Source organism: Chrysemys picta, chromosome 6 (genome assembly GCF_011386835.1).
Source record: "Chrysemys picta bellii isolate R12L10 chromosome 6, ASM1138683v2, whole genome shotgun sequence".
Taxonomy (NCBI): domain Eukaryota; kingdom Metazoa; phylum Chordata; order Testudines; family Emydidae; genus Chrysemys; species Chrysemys picta.
In genome coordinates, this window is record NC_088796.1 from 12,426,093 (window position 1) to 12,443,978 (window position 17,886).

At 50.1% G+C, this 17,886-nt stretch overlaps 1 protein-coding gene across 2 annotated transcripts; it reads left to right on the forward strand.

Moving 5' to 3' along the window:
- The first annotated feature begins 4,891 nt into the window (after window positions 1-4,891).
- Window positions 4,892-16,550, forward strand: SIGLEC15 (sialic acid binding Ig like lectin 15). Of its 2 annotated transcripts, XM_008166058.4 has the most exons (5): window positions 4,892-5,098; window positions 7,961-8,344; window positions 11,752-12,111; window positions 13,952-13,982; window positions 16,382-16,550. In XM_008166058.4, the coding sequence occupies exons 1-5, from the start codon at window positions 5,047-5,049 to the stop codon at window positions 16,458-16,460; spliced, it is 906 nt and encodes a 301-aa protein (XP_008164280.2). In that variant the 5' UTR covers window positions 4,892-5,046; the 3' UTR covers window positions 16,461-16,550. The 2 variants fall into 2 exon arrangements, with proteins under 2 accessions (XP_008164280.2, XP_065454765.1); XM_065598693.1 differs by lacking the exon at window positions 4,892-5,098 and having other exon boundaries at window positions 7,744-8,344.
- Window positions 16,551-17,886: the final 1,336 nt, after the last annotated feature.

Sequence of the window (17,886 nt, forward strand, 5' to 3'; positions counted from 1 at the left end):
GCCCGTCACCTATGAGATCCACCAGCCCAACTGGTGCGAGAAGACTCAGCGATACCATGTGAATTTGTTGAAACCGTGGCGGGAGCAGGAGGGCCTGCTGATTAACTCTTCCCACCAGAGCCTGAGTTCGGTCCCCACGCACACCGGACCGAGGACCCCGCTGCTCCCCTGCTCGGCGACACTCTCACGGAGGAGCAGCGCAAACAGGCCAAATGTCTCCTGCAAGCTTTCCAGGGAACCTTCAAGCCCCTACCTGGGTACACAACCCTGGTCTATCACTCTGTCCAGACCGAGCCAGGGAAGGTAATCCGAGAAACAACCAGGCCGCTGCCATACCGGATGCGATAGGAGGTGGAGGAAGAAGTACAGGCCATGCTGGCCTTAGAGGTCATCGAGCCGTCTCAGAGTGAGTGGCGTAGCCCGGTGGTCTTGGTACCCAAGCCCAGCGACACCCGATGCTTTTGTATAGACTTCCGATGGGTGAATGCCATCTGATGGTTCAACGCCTATCCGATGCCCCGTGTGGACGAGTTGCTGGGCCGCCTGTGGGAGGCCCGGTTCATCACCACCCTCGACCTCAGTAAGGGGTACTGGCAGATCCCGCGCTATGACCCCTCTAAGGAAAAGACGGCGTTCGCCACTCCTACGGGACTTTACCAGTTCACACGGATGCCATTCGGCCTCCATGGGGACCCGGCAACGTTCCAGCAACTAATGGATTGCCTTCTACGGCCCCATCGATACTATGCGGCAGCTTATCTGGATGATGTCGTGATCAATAGCCGCCACTGGGAAGACCACCTGGAACAGGTAGCGGCGGTCCTGAGATCCCTGCGACAGGTGGGACTGACGGCCAACCTGAAAAAGTGCAGCATCGGATAGCAAGAGACCACGTACCTAGGATACACTATAGGTGGAGGACGAGTGAAGTCCCTCGTCGGGAAAGTGCAAGCCCTGGCAGCCTGCCCGACACCCACCACGGAACGCCAAGTCCGACAGTTCCTGGGGCTCGTCGGATACTATTGGCGGTTCGTCCCGGAGCAGCTGCCGGGCCTGCAGCCTGCCCACTACCCAAAGGAACCCATGGTACTGGACCCCCCGGAGGACAAGACCCAGATCCAGGTACTACCTCAGGGGGAGTGTGGAAGTAACCCAGGGGCAGCCGACCCCAGTCTGGCTGCAGCATTGCCAGAGCCTATGTCAGTGTGTTGCGGCCAGGATCCCCACTGACTAAGCAACGGGCCTTCTGCCGCTGCTAGGGCCCCGGGCTGGGGCGCAGTGAAGTGGGAGGGTCTGTGTTCCCCTTGTCACCCAACCCGTGGGTGGCAGTCTCCCCCTCTCCCAGGCTTTTGGAGGTTTGGGGCCTACTGTGGTTGCTCAGCCCTGACTGAGGGCCAGAGCTCCTGACTCAGCATTTGTTGCCCCGCCCTAACCTAGGGCCTGGGCTTAATACTTGGTACTTATTTGTTGCTCAGCCCTGACTGAGGGCCAGAACCCTGACTTAGCATTGTTGCCCCACCCTGAGCCAGGGCCTGGGCTTAATACTTTGTACTTATTTGTTGCTCAGCCCTGACTGAGGGCCAGAGCCCTGACTTAGCATTGTTGCCCCGCCCTGAGCCAGCGTCGGGCTTACCGCGTTTCTTCCGGTTACAGCAAGAGCTGCCGAGGGAGACCCCACAGCCGCACGAATCCCCCCAGCTCAACGGTGTGTAGTGAGCCAGTGTGGCTTCCCGCCGCCCCGGAGAGGGTCGAGCCCCGGCAAACTCTTGTACACACTCGAAGAAGAATTTAAAGCTCCTCCAATGCTGACGTGATTATTTTTGTAACCTAGAACAAACGTGCATAACAGCATCAAAATACCATTATGCAGAAAGAGGTGGGCCGTGGCAAGTGTAATACTGTGGAGTTGAAATGGCAACACAGTTACTAAGCAACGTCTGTTGCCGTTAACTATGAGCACCACCTGGTGGATAATTCCTCAGTCATAGCTGTCTGAAATATTCACTGCAACCAGAGGAGTTGAAAAGAATTAAAACCAGATGGAACTGGTGAGGATGGGAGCTTTGGTGTGAGGATTTTGAGCAAGCATGGAGCTCCGTCTCAAATGATTTATTTCAGATGACCAATAACAGCAAGGAAGGACAAAAGGACAATCTCCGTGAGAACACAGGGTGTGTCTCCTCTCTCTCTGATAGTCTGCAATGAACTGAACACAAGCAGGCCATATCTCTCTAGACAGCAGAGCTCTTTCAGATTTAAATGTGCCTCACCAAAAGCATTGCAAATGATAAAAAGACCACTTCAAATTCAGACAAAACCAGTGCATGTGGTTCCTAACAGTATTTAAAACTCATAGGAGTCGCGTACATATCTCAGTTTAAAGGCAGCGTACAGCAAAGGAATTCGTTATGGTGGTCCAAGTGTGTTGTGGTATGAAATAGAGCAAAGGAAAATGCGATCGGTAGAATATTCTTCTAAGGAAAGTGGTGGCAGCTCTCTTCCTGAGTCATTTAAAATAGGACAGAGCACTGGATGTTGAGAACAATTCTGGGTTAGCAATGACTGGGTTTGATGATTTAAAGAGCTCTTTTCCATCTCAAACTGCGATGATTCATCTGAGTCATAGACAAACTCAGACACCATGTTGATGTGCATAGTGGTGTTCGAATCTGAACAGAATGTAATAATGTGGGATTATTACCAGAAAAATGATCAAAAATTGCCCCTCCATACTTGGTACTGCAAACATCTGATCCCTAGCCATGTCTGTTTCAAATCACATCTTGAATTGACATCGAGCAGGATTTTATCCCTAACAAAACAGAGCCATGAAAGCTATGGAAGATATTGTGCTTCCTCCATCATCAGCAACGGGGCCACTGCTACTCTCATTTAAAATTCTCTAGCACTGGTTCAGCAATTTATAGATTAAGACCAGAAGGGACCACTCTAACCTCTTGTATAACAAGGCCAAAGCATTTCACCCACTGAGTCCTGCCTCAAGCCCAATAACTTGTGGATGAACTAGACCATCTCTTTCAGAAAGCTGTGATCATGTACAAAGTGGACAAAAACAGGGTTATTTCCCACCATGATTTTCCAACAATAAGTACCGTCTGTAGGGCTGGTAGTTGGAGTAAGTAAATTTAAAAGCCAAAGACACTGATAAGATACACAGACCAGCAAGATGTCATAGCAAAGGCATCGTTCTAAACCAGAGACCCCTTTCAGCAGATCTGTGACACTGAGCAGAATCCAACCCATGGAGTCATAGTCCATATTCTCCTAGGCTCTACTGTGTCTCATGCTCCCAAAGCACTGATCACTGATTTCAATCTGGGGAGGCAGCCTGTGAAGCAGAAAGATTGAAATAATGAAAAACAGCTACATATTTTTAAAGTGCATTCTGAAAAGCAACAGCCAGCTGTGAGGGGAAATAAGGGTCTTTGATGCAGCTACGCTCCTTCACCTTCTGCCGCACAATGAATCACATCAGAGTTCCTTATGTGCTCCCTTAACTATCTCCTCCCTGGACAAAGCGAGTCGTACAAAGAGATTATCTCAAATGCTGCTTCAGGCCACAAAACTCATCCTGAAAGGCTTGAGCCAACAATATCCGACAGACAGATGGTTCGGGGTTAAGAGAGGGACCTCTGGGATCATTGGATCTGAGTCTCTGTTATTTATTATTATAGTTAGTGTCTAGGGACCCCAACCGAGACGGGAGCCCATTGTGCTAGGTGCGGTACACACACGGAGTAAACCCACTTTCACTAACCCCACTAGCACACTCTCTGAATGTCTCCAGTCATGGGGACCTGATTCCTGCACACCATGATTTATTTCATTGTCAGATCCTCCTGACCCCTATTGTTAAGAAACATTTCTAATATGGGATATAAAGTGTCCCGGTTTTGTCTTTTTAGGCGACTAATTTCCTTAGAATGCCACTCTGTAAATAGCTAGTGAAATATCTCCCCAATCTAAGCAGCTTTATTCCAGCTTACAACCCTCCCCATAATACTTTTGCGTGTGTTGTGTTGTCCAGCGCTCACTTGACCTATCTTTGTGTTCTCTCCAAAACTTTTCATGGCCCTTCTGTGGTCTTTAACAGATCCGCTTCCCCAGCCCCTTCACTGGTCTCCTCCCATTCTGTCCCACTTCTCCTTCCCCTGTATATCTTCAGTGTGCACGCTCAGCAGCACACATGCCCTGCCTGGCTCCTACCCTAAGTGCCTCCTTTCAGCACATCCTTCCTCATGGTCCCATAGCTCTAGAAAGTGCTGATGAGCAGTGCCAGGTTTACAATGGCGCCAGTGGCTCCATGGAGCCGGGCCTATGCTCAGAAGGGGCCCCGGCCTACTCCACTTGCACTGTGCCCCAAGACCTCACTACCCACCCCCCACCCACCACTTGCTCCTCTCAGCCGGCTGGCCAGGGCTCCTCTACACCCCCTGGCCCCACTCCCTGCTTCTTTCTGCCCCCTGGCAGGACCCCAGTGCACTTCTGGCTCCAGGCCCCTGAGGCCCTGCCTGTCTCCCTGGAGCTGAGCCGACTGGGATTGGTGCAGAAGCCTAGCCAGTCTCAGCCGGGGGGGGACGGAGAGCGGGGGAAGAACAGCCCCCTTCAAGCCACAGGAGCCAGGGTGTCACTTGTTGACCTAGTCTGTCAGACTCTTATAACTTCCCCATGGGTCAATGGGTTTGGAGCACTTAGGGCCTTTGTCACTTTGGTTCACCCGTGTACAATAAAGGTTACAAACCGAGATGTTCAGCAGGGATTTCTTGGCCCCTCCCACTGGTGGAAAATGATCAGATGTTGAGCTCCCTTTGTGTTTTCCACATGACTGACCACAAAAGTATTTTTAACCAGCCCCATCGCCAGCTCTGCTGAACTCACTCATTCCCTCCGGGGAGAGGGAAACCACTGAGGCTTCCATTCCCCAGCCAAACAGCCTGGGACTGCGTGTCTGACCACTCGGCTTTGGCGTGAACAATGCTGGTTTGCTGATCCGAAATCCGTCCGTAGCGAGGAGCACCAGCGAACATGAAAGGGTTTGGGCTATTTCTTGCATGTCTACTTTGCATCTTCAAGAAGGGTGAGTTCTGACTGCTATCCCTGTCTCTGTTATCACTGTTGGGCTTCTTGCTCAGCTGAAACGCCAATGGAACTGCGCAATGCAACTCATTCAATAGGAATTGTAGATCCAGAATGCTGCTTTACAGTGCCCTGAAATTCCAGGTGACAATAATGACTAAATATGGCTAATAACTTATGGAAAAGACCAACGTTCTGACTCTTTGCAGCCATGAGAGAGCCCAGGACTCTGCCGAACATGTAGGGGGGTTAATCCCAGTATCACAGCCAAATTCCAACTCAGGACTTTATATTTACCTAAATTCCCCCTGCATTTTCAAACGGTTACAGCATTTTTCTCTACCTGCCCCGCACTGTTGTGTAGTGTCTCTGGGAGCTGTTATACAACGAACGTAGTTTGCTCTAGAGTTGACTGCCCTTCACTGGTAGACACAATTAATGTGTGTGCACGCGTACCCCACATACACACGGAGCTGCAATGCAATGCTTACACCTGTGATTCATAAATCAGCCCATCAAATTTAGGATTCCTATGGATAGATGACATTATGGCCCAGATTTAGCAAAGCTTTAAAGCATATGATTTTAATGGGACTTAAGCACATGCTTAAAGTGAAGCCTCTCTTTAAGTGTCTTCTTTTCTGGATCAAGGCCCATCTGAGTATAAGATCGTTATCAGTGTGCAAGGAGATCTCTTTTGCCTGATCTTTTCAGGATCCAAGATGAATGCTAACCAAGCTCACCATCATAGGCTTTGGTCTGTGACCTCAAAATTAAGACGTTTTCCACTGACAACACAGCAGCCACTAAAATATAAAACACTGTGGGCCAGAGAGGGGCAATCTATTGGAAACCTAATAAAATAAATAATAATTTGCATATATACTTGCCCTTACATTGGCTTTTGCCCCTTAGAAAGCATTCAGTTGGCTGATGCTAGTTGTACAGCCCCAGAGATACCTGCCAGGTACCATGGAAGAACATCACGTGTGTAAATAAAACAACCCCTAACCTATCTAGGCAGTTACCCCATGTTCACTAATCCACAAATCCCAGGGAAGTCAAGTGGAGCCGAGAGTGCTCTGCCCTTTTGGACACCAGCCATTCAGTTTTTCTATCTACCCCGGTCTCTGATACTCAGGGAAAAGTTACATCTGCAGTGAGCTGTCAGGGAAGATCTATAGCAGAGGTGGGCAAACTACGGCTGGGGGCCACATCCGGCCCTTCAGACATATGAATCTGGCCCTTGAGCTCCAGCCGGGGAGCAGGGTCAGGGGCTTACACATGCCGGGGCTCCGCTCGGCTCCCGGAAGGAACGGCAAGTTCCCCCTCTGCTTCCTATACGTAGGAGCAGCCAGGGGACTCCACACACTGCCCCTGCAGCTCTCATTGGCCAGCAACCACGGCCAATGGAAGCTGCAGGGGCAGCACCTGTGGATGGGGCAGTGCGCAGCCGCCTGGCCACACCGCCACATAGGAGCTGGAGGGAGGATGTGCCACTGCTTCTGGGAGCTGCTTGAGGTAAGTGCTGCCCGGAGCCTGCACACCTGACCCCCTCCCACACCCCAATCCCCTGCTCGTGTCCTGATCCCTCTCCTGTCCTCCAAACCCCTCGGTCCCAGCCCGGAGCACCCTCCTGCACTCCAACCCCCTCATTCCCAGCCCCATCCCAGAACCCGCACCCCCGGTCGAAGCCCTCACCCCCTCCCACACCCCAACCCCTAATTTCATGAGCATTCATGGCCCACCATACAATTTCCATACCCAGATGTGGCCCTCGGGCCAAAAAGTTTGCCCACCCCGATCTATAAGATACTGGGCCACACCACATATTCCTGGAAGCGTTACCTGGTGCCGCAGCTGTTATTGCTTCCACCAATATGTAGAACTGAGAGCAGCCTTCCCAGAAGCTCTGTTTGTGGCAGCTCAGTTATTAGCTGCCCATCAAGGTAACGACATCAGATTCTGACACTTTTATGTGTATTCCACTCAGGTGAAAGCTGGTTTTGTGAAGAGGTTTCAAGAGAAGGATTATCCGACAGCAGAGATCAAATCTGACCCTGGCACGGAGGAATGGCAGTTCCCACTAACTGCAACTAGATTTTTATCAGGGGGGCTGGATTTGGTCCAGAGAGAGAGAGTTTTTTTGTATGTTTCCTGCAACACTTCTGTGTGGGGAATTCATGGTGTTGTTCTGGGGAAAGGGACGGTTTACGGAAGTTACTGGCAGCTGTAGGGTAAGATAACATTCCACTGCCGTGGTGCCAGTGCTCTGCCTCTACCACTGACTGCTTTCCTCTAACAGTCAAAGACTGTCTCTCTCCTCCAAGACACTTGGGGGAAGGTGCTGGGAACTGGCATGCACACTCCAGCCTTGCCATGTTCGTTAGATCAGTATTGCCAGCATCTCTCACGTCTGCCTTTAGAGCCCATCACTGTGTGGTGACTCACAAATAACATGTCCCCGGGTCAACAGAAGGTGGACTTCTGGAAATGTCAGAAGCCACAACCTCCCTACGGAGAATGCTACCATTCTTAGTGTGCAATGAAGAAGGCGGCACATTAATGTGTGTGCTCCTGTTGGAGCTGCTCAACCCACTGGGTGAAAGGGCTTGATCACCCTCAAAAGACAAAGGCATAACATAACCTAGAGAACTATGAGATGGCTCCTAGCACAAGAAAGAGAGGATATAAAATGCATGGAGCCAATGAAGTATCTATAAGCTCACTAAGGATGGATCAGGTAGGACTCAGGGTAAGGCGAGGATCTCCTGATTTATGGGGGGGGGAGTCATTCTTCAGGTTTGGAACATCAGCCTTTATGGGCTATTCCGGTTTCTGAAGCCAGTTCCTTTGGTTCCAGGTTTGCAGTCCAATGGCTGGTCCATTCAGGTTCCATCAGATGCTACTGGTGAGATTGGAAAGGCGGTTGTTCTGCCCTGTACTTTCACACACCCCCACAAAACATATGACCGGACCCTCACAGCCATTTGGAGGATCAAGGAACCTTACGATGGGATGGTGGTGTTCAAATGCGTTACTCACAGCTTGAGCGACCTCTGTAAAACTGCAGTGAGCTACAAGAACAAGTACAAACTGATTGGGAACCCCAGGCACAATAATCTCTCCATCAAGATCGACAACCTGACCTGGAGCGACAGCAACAGATACTTCTGCCGGGTGGAGTTTTCTGGGGATCTTCATGACAAGTACGAAAGCAGGACTGGGATAAGGCTCCATTTGACAGGTAAGAGAACATCAGCTCTAATGGTGCTACCGACAGAGGCTAGAGAGCTGGAAGAATGTGGAAGCTGGAGGGACCACTCCAGGCTAGTTGCCACTGAACTTCACACTGAGACCTTGTCCACACTACGGGTCGGGGGTAAGTCGACCAAAGTTACGGAACTCCAGCGACGTGAATGACGTAGCTGGAGTCGACATAGCTTAGGTCAACTTATTGCAGTATCTACACTGCACTGGGTCAATGGGAGACATTCTCCTGTCGACTTACCTTACTCTTCTTGTTCCGGGTGGAGTACCGGGGTCGACCAGACAGTGATCTGCATTGATTTAGCTGGTCTTCATTAGACCCGTAAAATCAACCCCCGGTGCATCAATCTCTGGAGTGTCAATCCAGCGGTAGTGTAGACATAGCCACAGCAATGAACCAATCTAATCATTCCTGAGGAGTTCTACATCAGTACAGGACATTTTCCTGAGCATCTAAGGCGCTCAGATACTATGCTGACGTGTACAATTTAAGAACCAGAATAGAATCTAGGGGGAACTGTGGCAGGGAAAAGGGCTGGCTTCTGGCCACCTGGAGTAAGAACCAGATTGGGTTTGGGATGGGGAGGAGGGGAGGGCTCTGGTTGGGGATGCAGGTTTTGGGGTGGGGGTGGGGATGAGGGGTTTGGGGTGTAGGAGGGTGCTCTGGGTGGGGATCAAGGAGTTCGAAGGGCAGGAGGGGAATCAGAGCTGGGGCAGGGGTTTGGGGCATGGGGAGAGGCATAGGGGTGCAGGCTCCGGATGGCAGTTGCCGCTGATTCCGGGAGCTGCTTGAGGTATGTCCCTTCTCCGGCTCCTACATGGAGGGGCGGCCAGGCAGCTCTGCGCACTGCCCCATCTGCAGGCACTGCCCCTGCAGCTCCCATTGGCTGCAGTTCCCGGCCAATGGAAGCTGCATGAGAGGGGCTTTGGTCGGGGGCAGTGTGCAAAGCAAAGGCCCCTGGCTGCCCCTATGTGTAGGAGCCGGAGAGGGGACCATGCCGCTGCTTCCGGGAGCTGTGTGGAGCGGCCCCTGACCCTGCTCCCCGGCTGGAGCACCAGAGTGGGGCAAGCCCCAGACCCCACTCCCCAGCGGGAGCTCAAGGGCTGGATTAAAATGGCTAGCGGGTCAGATCCAGCCTGCGAGCCGTAGTTTGCCCACCCCCTGACCTAGATCCTTAACTGAGCTGGGGGACTCATCGTACCAGGCGCTGAACAGACAGATAGTATGAGAGAGTCCCCACCCTGACGGGTCCACAATCTAAACCGAAAACGGGAAAGAGGGGAAGTGGAGACCCAGACAGGTGAAGCGATTTGCCCAAGGACACATGGCAGCTCAGTGTCAGTAGCAGAACCCAGGTCTCCTGAGTCCCGGTGCCATGACCTATCCACTAAACCAGGGGTCGGCAACCTTTCAGAAGTGGTGTGCCGAGTCTTCATTTATTCACTCTAATTTAGGTTTCAGGTGCCAGTAATACATGTTAACGTTTTTAGAAGGTCTCTTTCTATAAGTCTATAATACAGAACTAAACTATTGTTGTGTGTAAAGTAAATAAGGTTTTTAAAATGTTTAAGAAACTTCATTTAAAATTAAATTAAAATGCAGAGCCCTCCGGACCGGTGGCCAGGACCTGGGCAGTGAGAGTGCCACTGAAAATCAGCTCACGTGCCGCCTCCGGCACACATGCCATAGGTTGCCTACCCCTGCACTAAACCATGCTGCAGCCATTGAAATCAATAGGGCTTTCACGGATGCAGGGTCCAACTGTGCAGAGCTCACAGCAGTATCAGGGCCACGGTTCTGTTAGCTCAGTGGTTTTCAAGCTTTTTAGGCTGCATACCCCTTTCCAAAATCTACCATGTACCCCATCTGAGATAGGGTCATAATATACCTAGACTCAGCTTGCCACGTCTTATTAAACAAAGTGCACTGTCCACCATTACAGGATTTGTGTCGAGCACCCCTTGACGAGATCTTGCATACCCCTCGAGGTGCGCGCACCCCTGTCTGAAAACCACCATTGGCTGATAATCCGGCTGAATAACACCCCTGTCTCGTTCCATCTGGAGAAGTTTCCTCACTTCCCTTGCTGGGTGTAGCCAGGGCCGGCTCCAGGCACCAGCCTAGCAAGCAGGTGCCTGGGGCGGCCAATGAAGAGGGGGCGGCACGTCAGGCCGTTCGACGGCGGGGCCGTCACTCCCTCTCGGAGCGAAGGACCTGCCGCCGAATTGCTGCCGTGAAATGAAGGGCGGTAGAGCTGTCGCCACTTGCGATCGCGGCTTTTTTTTGTTTTGTTTTTCTGCTTGGGGCGGCAAAATCGCTAGAGCCGGCCCTGGGTGTAGCACTACTGGTATGCATTAACAGCAGTATTGCACCCCCAAAGACTGTCCAGGGTTCAGCAATGGATGAGTGAGCCCTGCCTGTGGCATGCAGTCTGCAAAGTGCCTGAGGCTATTTTTAAAAAATAGCAGTAATACCTTAAAAAGAACGTATTTGTCTGCACTTGGGTGACGTTTTCCATCTCAGGAAGGCACTTCACACCCATGAATTCATTCACACAACTACTCCACGTAGGGATACGCTGTATTTGCAGTTCAGTCATTGAGGGCATTGGGCTATTGCATAAGAATCAGGCTGTGACACTGACCAGGCCCTCTCAGAGGTCCAGAGAGGCCCAGGCCGCTTCCAGCATTTGAGGCCCTTAGCCATAATAAAAATGAAAAATGATGACACATGAAAACAAAATAAGGCACCAAAAAAAGAGTAAGACATAATTTGAATATTTGTTTATTTAACAAATGCATTTCTAGCCTTTTTCTGTGCAAATGCACTAATTATTGAGGAAAAAATCTAGCTTTCGTGCGCATAAAACTTATCAAATGCTTAAAAATTTACAAGTGTCTAAATTTGAGGCCCCCTTTGAGCTTGAGGCCAGGCCAAATGGCCTTCCTGGCCCCCATCCGATTGGCTCTGAAACTGACTAGTCTATTTTCACTGCTCAGGTGGCATGAAACACTAACAATAAATAAACCAAACCACATAGAGAGCAAAGGGGAAATTAGATTGACGACATTCTTTCTATTTTTAATCACCCCAATAGCAACAGTTATAATAAAACAGGGAAGGAACTCAGATCCTCCGACTCCGAGGCCTGTGCCCTATTTGCTCGAACCCAGTGCTTCTCTCTGAAGCACAGGGGTGATGAGGAAATCAAGAGACAGGAAATGTTAAAGGAGCGATGAGAGACTTGATCCCGAAGTTAGAAAATCATAGCAGTCTAGGAATCAGTTCAGGCCAACACGGGCACTAAATGCTTTGAGCCCCAAACCAGCGAGGGATTTGAATCTTCATTTGATTTTATGTGTAACTTCTTGTGACCCGCGCAGCTGCTCCCAGGATTGTTAACATCACCATTGGCTCCAACCAGGACCGTACCTTCAGAGCGCGGTGTACAGCCGAAGGGGAGCCATTGCCCTCTCTGACATGGACCGGCCCTCTCTTCAGTAATGCCACGTCGGTCACAAGCTTGAACCACCAGATAACCAAAGAGTTGCACTCCCTGACTCACGATGGAAAATACACGTGCACGGCCGTTAACAGCCACGGGCGAGCGGAGGGAGCCGTGTATTTCTATAAATTCAAAGCGGCGAGCAGCTCCTTGATTGTGATCCTGATGTTTGTAACGCTAGGAATAAAAGTACTGGTGTTGCTGGCGATATTAGGAATTGCTGTTTTTTGGAGGGCAGGTATGTGCCGTCATTTATTTGCTTTCATACCATTCGCTGTGTTTAATCAGACTGTTAACTAGTGGGGGGACTCAGCGGAAAGAAAAAGATGCAATCAGCCAGGATTTTCCTCCTCTGGGGATGTTTATAACTGAAAATCCAAGCAAATAACATAAGCAAAGAAGGAGAAACGCGAAACTCCTCAGTTGCTAGTTACAGGGTTGCTGGATTGGGCCCTTGTATTTTTTTAAAAGACACACTAAACAGGCATTTCCATAGGTCTAACACTATGGGTCTAGGAAGCAAGATGTATGGCTGGGAGGCGCCATTTTAAAACAGACTAATTATTAATGCTTTGCATCTAGACACCGGCACAGCTTGCCTTCAGTACACTTCACAGAATGGTTTAATCCTCACGGTATCATCAGCCTCATTTCACAGCTGGCAAAACCAAAGCAGAGAGGTTGAGGGACTTGCTCAAGGCCACAGAGAGTACGTCTAACCCAGCCCAGAGCACTGCGTTTCAGAGCCCAGGTCGACAGACTTGGGCTCATGGTACAGCACTAAAAATAGCTGTGCAGGTGTTGCAGCTCAGGCGCTGAAGCCCAGTGAGGAGGTGGGCTTCAAAGCCCAAACTCCAGCCCAAGCGGCAATGTCCACACAGCTGTTCTTAGCGCTGTAGATCGAGCCCGGTTCCGAGACTTGCTGCATAAATGTTCCACGGAGGGAGAATCACTGTCTATCTGGGTACTCCCGTGGCCCTCGTCACCATATTAGCTGAGTGCTTCACAATCATTCATGGATTTTCATCCTCACAATGCCCCAATGTGCAGGCCCGGCTCTAGGCACCAGCAAAACAAGCTGGTGCTTGGGGCGGCACATTTTTAGGGGCGGCATGGCCTGCGCCAGAATGCCGCCCCTGCCGCCCCTAAAAATGTGCCCCGTCCGCCCGAGCTCACCTCCGCTGCTGCTGGCGCACGAAACAGCTGATTCGCGTGCCTCTGCTCACCCTCCCTCCCAAGCTCTCAAACCTGGGAGGGAGGGGGAGATCCCGAGCAGCCACGGCGCGCGAAACAGCTGATTCGCGTGCCTCTGCTCGCCCTCCCTCCCAGGCTTGAGAGCCTGGGAGGGAGGGGGAGACTCTGAGTGACCGCGGCGCACGTGCCGCTTCTCCCCCTCCCTCCCTCCCTCCTAGGCTTGAGAGCCTAGAGGGAGGAGGCAGGGCTGGGGATTTGGGGACGGGGCGGAGTTGAGGCAGGGCCGGGGTAAGAAAAAAATGGGGGGGGGGGGGGCGGCCAAAATTGTTTTTGCTTGGGGCGGCAAAAATCCTAGAGCCGGCCCTGCCAATGAGGCTGGAGTAGGGAAATATTATCCCCATTTTACAGGTGGAGAATTGAGACACAAGGTGAAGTCAGTGACTTTCCCAAGGTCACTCAAAAAGTCTGTGCCAGGGAAGTCTCCCAAGTCCCAGGCCAGTTCAGCCTCCTTATTATGCCACGTCAAAGCCAGGACTAATCTGAGGCTCCCAGTCTGAGCTCAGAGTAGCTCATGCTGCACTCAGACTGTTGTGGCTATCATGACACTTTCTTGTGCTGAAGATGTACGGGAGCCACTAATCACCTTGAAAGATCAACGGAAATGATAACCAAGCAAATCACATCTAGAAAGGAGCAGCGAGATGCTTTGCTCCCTGTATTTAGACGTCATTCCCACTATATTGAAAGACTAACCATAAACAGAACTTAAGGAATTGTTTTCCCATTCCTTGTGGTTCAGAAACCCACCATCAATGCTGGAATCTCAGATCTTCCTAAATGACATTGGCAGGAAACTAATTTGCATCTTTATTCTCACCTCACAGGTCATGTCACAGCCCCATCCAGACTGTCCAGGTAAGAACATCATGTCTTCTGTCATGTTAACAAGCTTGGCCTTCCTTTTTAAGCAGGGAACTGCAACTTAGCCTTGACTTGGTAACAACCTTAGAATCTAAGGGCTGGTCTATACACAGTTTTTGTTCCAATGAAACTATATTGCTTTAGAAATAGACGTGAATCAAGGCAGCCCTCTACTGTGGACTGTTACACCAGTAAAAAGGTGCTTGTATCAATATACCAAAATAAGCTATACTGATATAAGCACCTTTATATCAGCACCCTGGTCTGCACACTAGAGGGGTGAATCATTTTTGTTTATTGCCTGCGACCTGTCTGTGACTTTTACTAAAAATAGCCATGACAAAATGTTACCCTTACTGATTGTCAATTGGCTCCAGGTACGTAATGCAATTTTTAAGGCTAAGTTGGACACTCCCAAAACACTTGTTCCAGGCTGAGCCTTGAAAATGAACCACAAACATCTGTAGCCTGGAGGAAATGTTTGGGAGTAAACAAGTCTTTAAAAATGTGTTCGCTGCCTTCTACTGAACTCAAGGGTAGATCTAGCCTGACAACGTGGTAAATATCATGTGGAAAACATCTCGCTGTGCCAGAAACACGGCTTCCAACCCTGCCAGGAGTGACTCATCCCTTGACAAGGTTGATGAACTGGATTCTGTGCATTTGACTGTGTCTGTGGGCTTGGTCTACACCCGGGGCAGGCAAACTTTTTGGCCTGAGGGCCGCATCGGGTTTCATAAATTGTATGGAGGGCTGATTGGGGAGGAGGTCGTGGTCCGACCCCCACTCCTATCTGCCCCTCCCCCGGGACTCCTGCCCCATCCAACCCCTCCTGTTCCCTGACAGCCCCTCTGGGATCCCTGCCCCATCCACACAGCCCCGCTCCCTGTCCACTGACCACCCACGGAGCCCCGCCGCCCCATCCAACCCCTCCTCTCATTCCTGATGCCCCCCCAAGGACTCCTGCCCCATCCAACCACCCCTTATCCCTGTTCCCTGACTGGTCCTGGAACCCCTGCCCCTGACTGCCCCCTGCTGCCCCATCCAACTCTCCCTCCTTCCTGACTGACCCCTGGGACCTCTGCCCCCAATCATCCCCTTATTTCCCCCCAACCCCTATCCACACCCCTGCCTTCTATCCAACCCCCCTGTTCCCTGCCCCCTTACCACGCTTCCTGGAGCACCAGTGGCTGGCGGCGCTACAGCCGCGCCACCCAGCTGGAGCCAGGCCACGCCACCGCTGCCACCACGTTGCACAGAGACCAGGTCAGGCTGGGCTCTGCGGCTGCGCTGCCCCAGAAGCTCACAGCCCCTCCGCCCAGAGCACTGCGCCGGCAGCGGAGCAAGTGAGCTGAGGCTGCGGGGAGGCGGGACAGCAGAGGAGGGGTCGGGGCTAGCATCCAGGCCAGGAGCTCGGGCAGGACAGTCCCGCGGGCTGGATGTGGCCTGCGGGCTGTAGTTTGCCCACTTCTGGTCTACACTATGAAGTTTTGCTGGCATAGCTATGCCAGCAAGGAGCCTGGGGGGAAAAAATCACACACCTCATCTGCCTCCCCAGCCCACATTGTTATGTCAACAAAACCCCGGCACAGGTGTAACTGTGCCCAAAGAAGAGAGCTTTTGTCGACGTTGCTAATGTTGTTCGGGAAGGTGGTGTAGTTATGCCGCAGAACAGCTTTTGTTGGCATACTCTGCATCTCCACTAGGGGGCTTTGCTGACATAGCTATACTGCCCAAAGCTCTGTGGGGTGGAAATGCCCTATGTCACTTTATCAAGTATCCGAGGGTAGCCGTGTTAGTCTGCATCCACAAAAACAACGAGGACTTCGGTGGCAGCTTAAAGACGAACAGATTTATTTGGGCATAAGCTTTCGTGGGTAAAAAAACCAAGAAGTGGGGTTTTTACCCACGAAAGCTTATGCCCAAATAAATCTGTTCGTCTTTAAGGTGCCACCGGACTCCTCGTTGTTTTTGTCTCCCTTTAGATGACCGCTTAAAAACCAAGGTCCTGGTTGCTCCACGTGAATATTAAAGATCCCATGACACCTCTCATGAGTGGAGAGGTTTGTCCCTGTGGTCTGAGGCTCCGAAGCAGCTGCAGGGCCGTAGTGTTGTATGCATATAGTTTGTGAAACGCTTTTGGATCCTTGAGGATGAAAAACACTACGTACAAACATATGAAACTAAAAAACAAACAAACCAAAGATGGTAGGACCAACTTCAAATAAAATGGGTTATCATCTGGTTGATTCTGACGCCCTGGAACTGTGATCTGAAATCAGCTGAGTTCTCAAATAGCATCATTTCCGAAGCCCTGCAGAGGGAAGCCAGCGTTTATATTTACTGCCAACGGACACACTAGCCTTTCCCTTTCTCGACTCTTTTGTTGGCAGGCAACAAGCGCAAGACTCTACATATGAAAATTTTGATCGCAGAAACAACTGTGGCCGTCAGAGTTTGCCGACAGAATGACCTACAGCAACTTGGCCTTTGGAATCTGGACCACATCATTTTCACGTGTTTACACATGTTGATCTACTATTCATTACATGTAAAAGAAAACAGGTTATGTTTGTGTGTCTTTTCGCCAACAATGTGCATATGTACTACTGGGCTCTGATGCATGGAATGTCAGACTGGTCATGCGTGAGCAGGTTGGCCCCTACTGGCTGCAACCTACCGAAAATGTAAGCTCTGAGAAAAGAAAAAGGAGCGGTAGGTAAAGAGAGTGAGAAAAGGGAAGGAATGTCCAGGGCCAAGGAGAAGACGAGCGACTTTAGATGTCAGTTCCAACCAACCTGTACCGCTCAGCAATCACTGTTAAAAGTCAAAGGCCGGCTCCTGCTGCATTTTCCGAACATTATTTCGAAACCATTTTAAAACCACTAGAACTTAGCAAAACACACGCAGCTTATTAAAAACAACAGAAGGACTGAGGTTGCCGTTTCAAACTTCAGCCTTTCTTCAGATGTGAGGAAAAAGGTTGTTGAATTTTTTTTAAGTGGGAGGGATGTATGTATTTTTAATATCTTATATATATTTACTCTTTCATCATAAAAACTGCTGAAAATAGTTATTCCTTCTTTAAAAAAAAAAAACACCTTGGCCCCTCCCACTCCCAAAAAAAGACTTACCTTCTGGCAGAGACTAACCATGTCAGCCCAGGAGGGAAACATTTTCAGAAAACTGTGGGAGTGGAAAACAGGAAATTGGAATGAGAACTCTATTGCGGCCTTAATTCTAGCAGCTGCTGTTAGTGGATATCGTATATAAACACACACGTGTATCTACATTATATAAAGTTTCCTTATGATAAGAGGCTTCACAGACTACATTGCAGTAAAAGTAAAACTTGTGTTAGCTATATTATCAACCTCTCTCTCTCTCTCTCTCTCTCACACACACACACACACACACACACACACACACACACACACACACACACACACACACACAATGGATTATAGCTGGTTAAAATGTTCTGCAAAAAACTGTTTTGGTTTTTATCCAAAATGTTTCAGTTTTTGTGGGGAGAAAAAAAAACCCAATCACCTGGAAAAAGAATTGTTTCCAGTTTTCAGCCACTGAAAACCAACATTTTTCAATGATGTCAAAAAAAATTCATTTTTCTATGAAAACCCCAAAAATATTCTAATTTTTTTTTCAAAAAGGAAAAATTCCCAGCCAACTCTCAGACGTAGATGCGTTATGCAGAAAGGTTCCTTCAGCATGCTCACCCCACACTTTATATAGCACTCTACGGTGGTCACTATTAAAGAGTCGTCATTCACCAACCATTACCACTGACACGCCTGTTACTTATTACCACATTTTGATATTGTGGTAGCACATAAAGGCTGAAGGTGAGGATGCCAGCATGATGGCTGCTGTACTAACC

Bases quoted from the DNA above. Each gene is read 5' to 3' on its own strand.
- SIGLEC15 (XM_065598693.1), top strand. From the start codon at position 7,876: ATGGGGGGGGGAGTCATTCTTCAGGTTTGGAACATCAGCCTTTATGGG. The intron at 8,345-11,751 runs GTAAGAGAACAT...TGACCCGCGCAG, and splicing joins GATAAGGCTCCATTTGACAG to CTGCTCCCAGGATTGTTAAC. The intron at 13,983-16,381 runs GTAAGAACATCA...TTTTGTTGGCAG, and splicing joins GCCCCATCCAGACTGTCCAG to GCAACAAGCGCAAGACTCTA.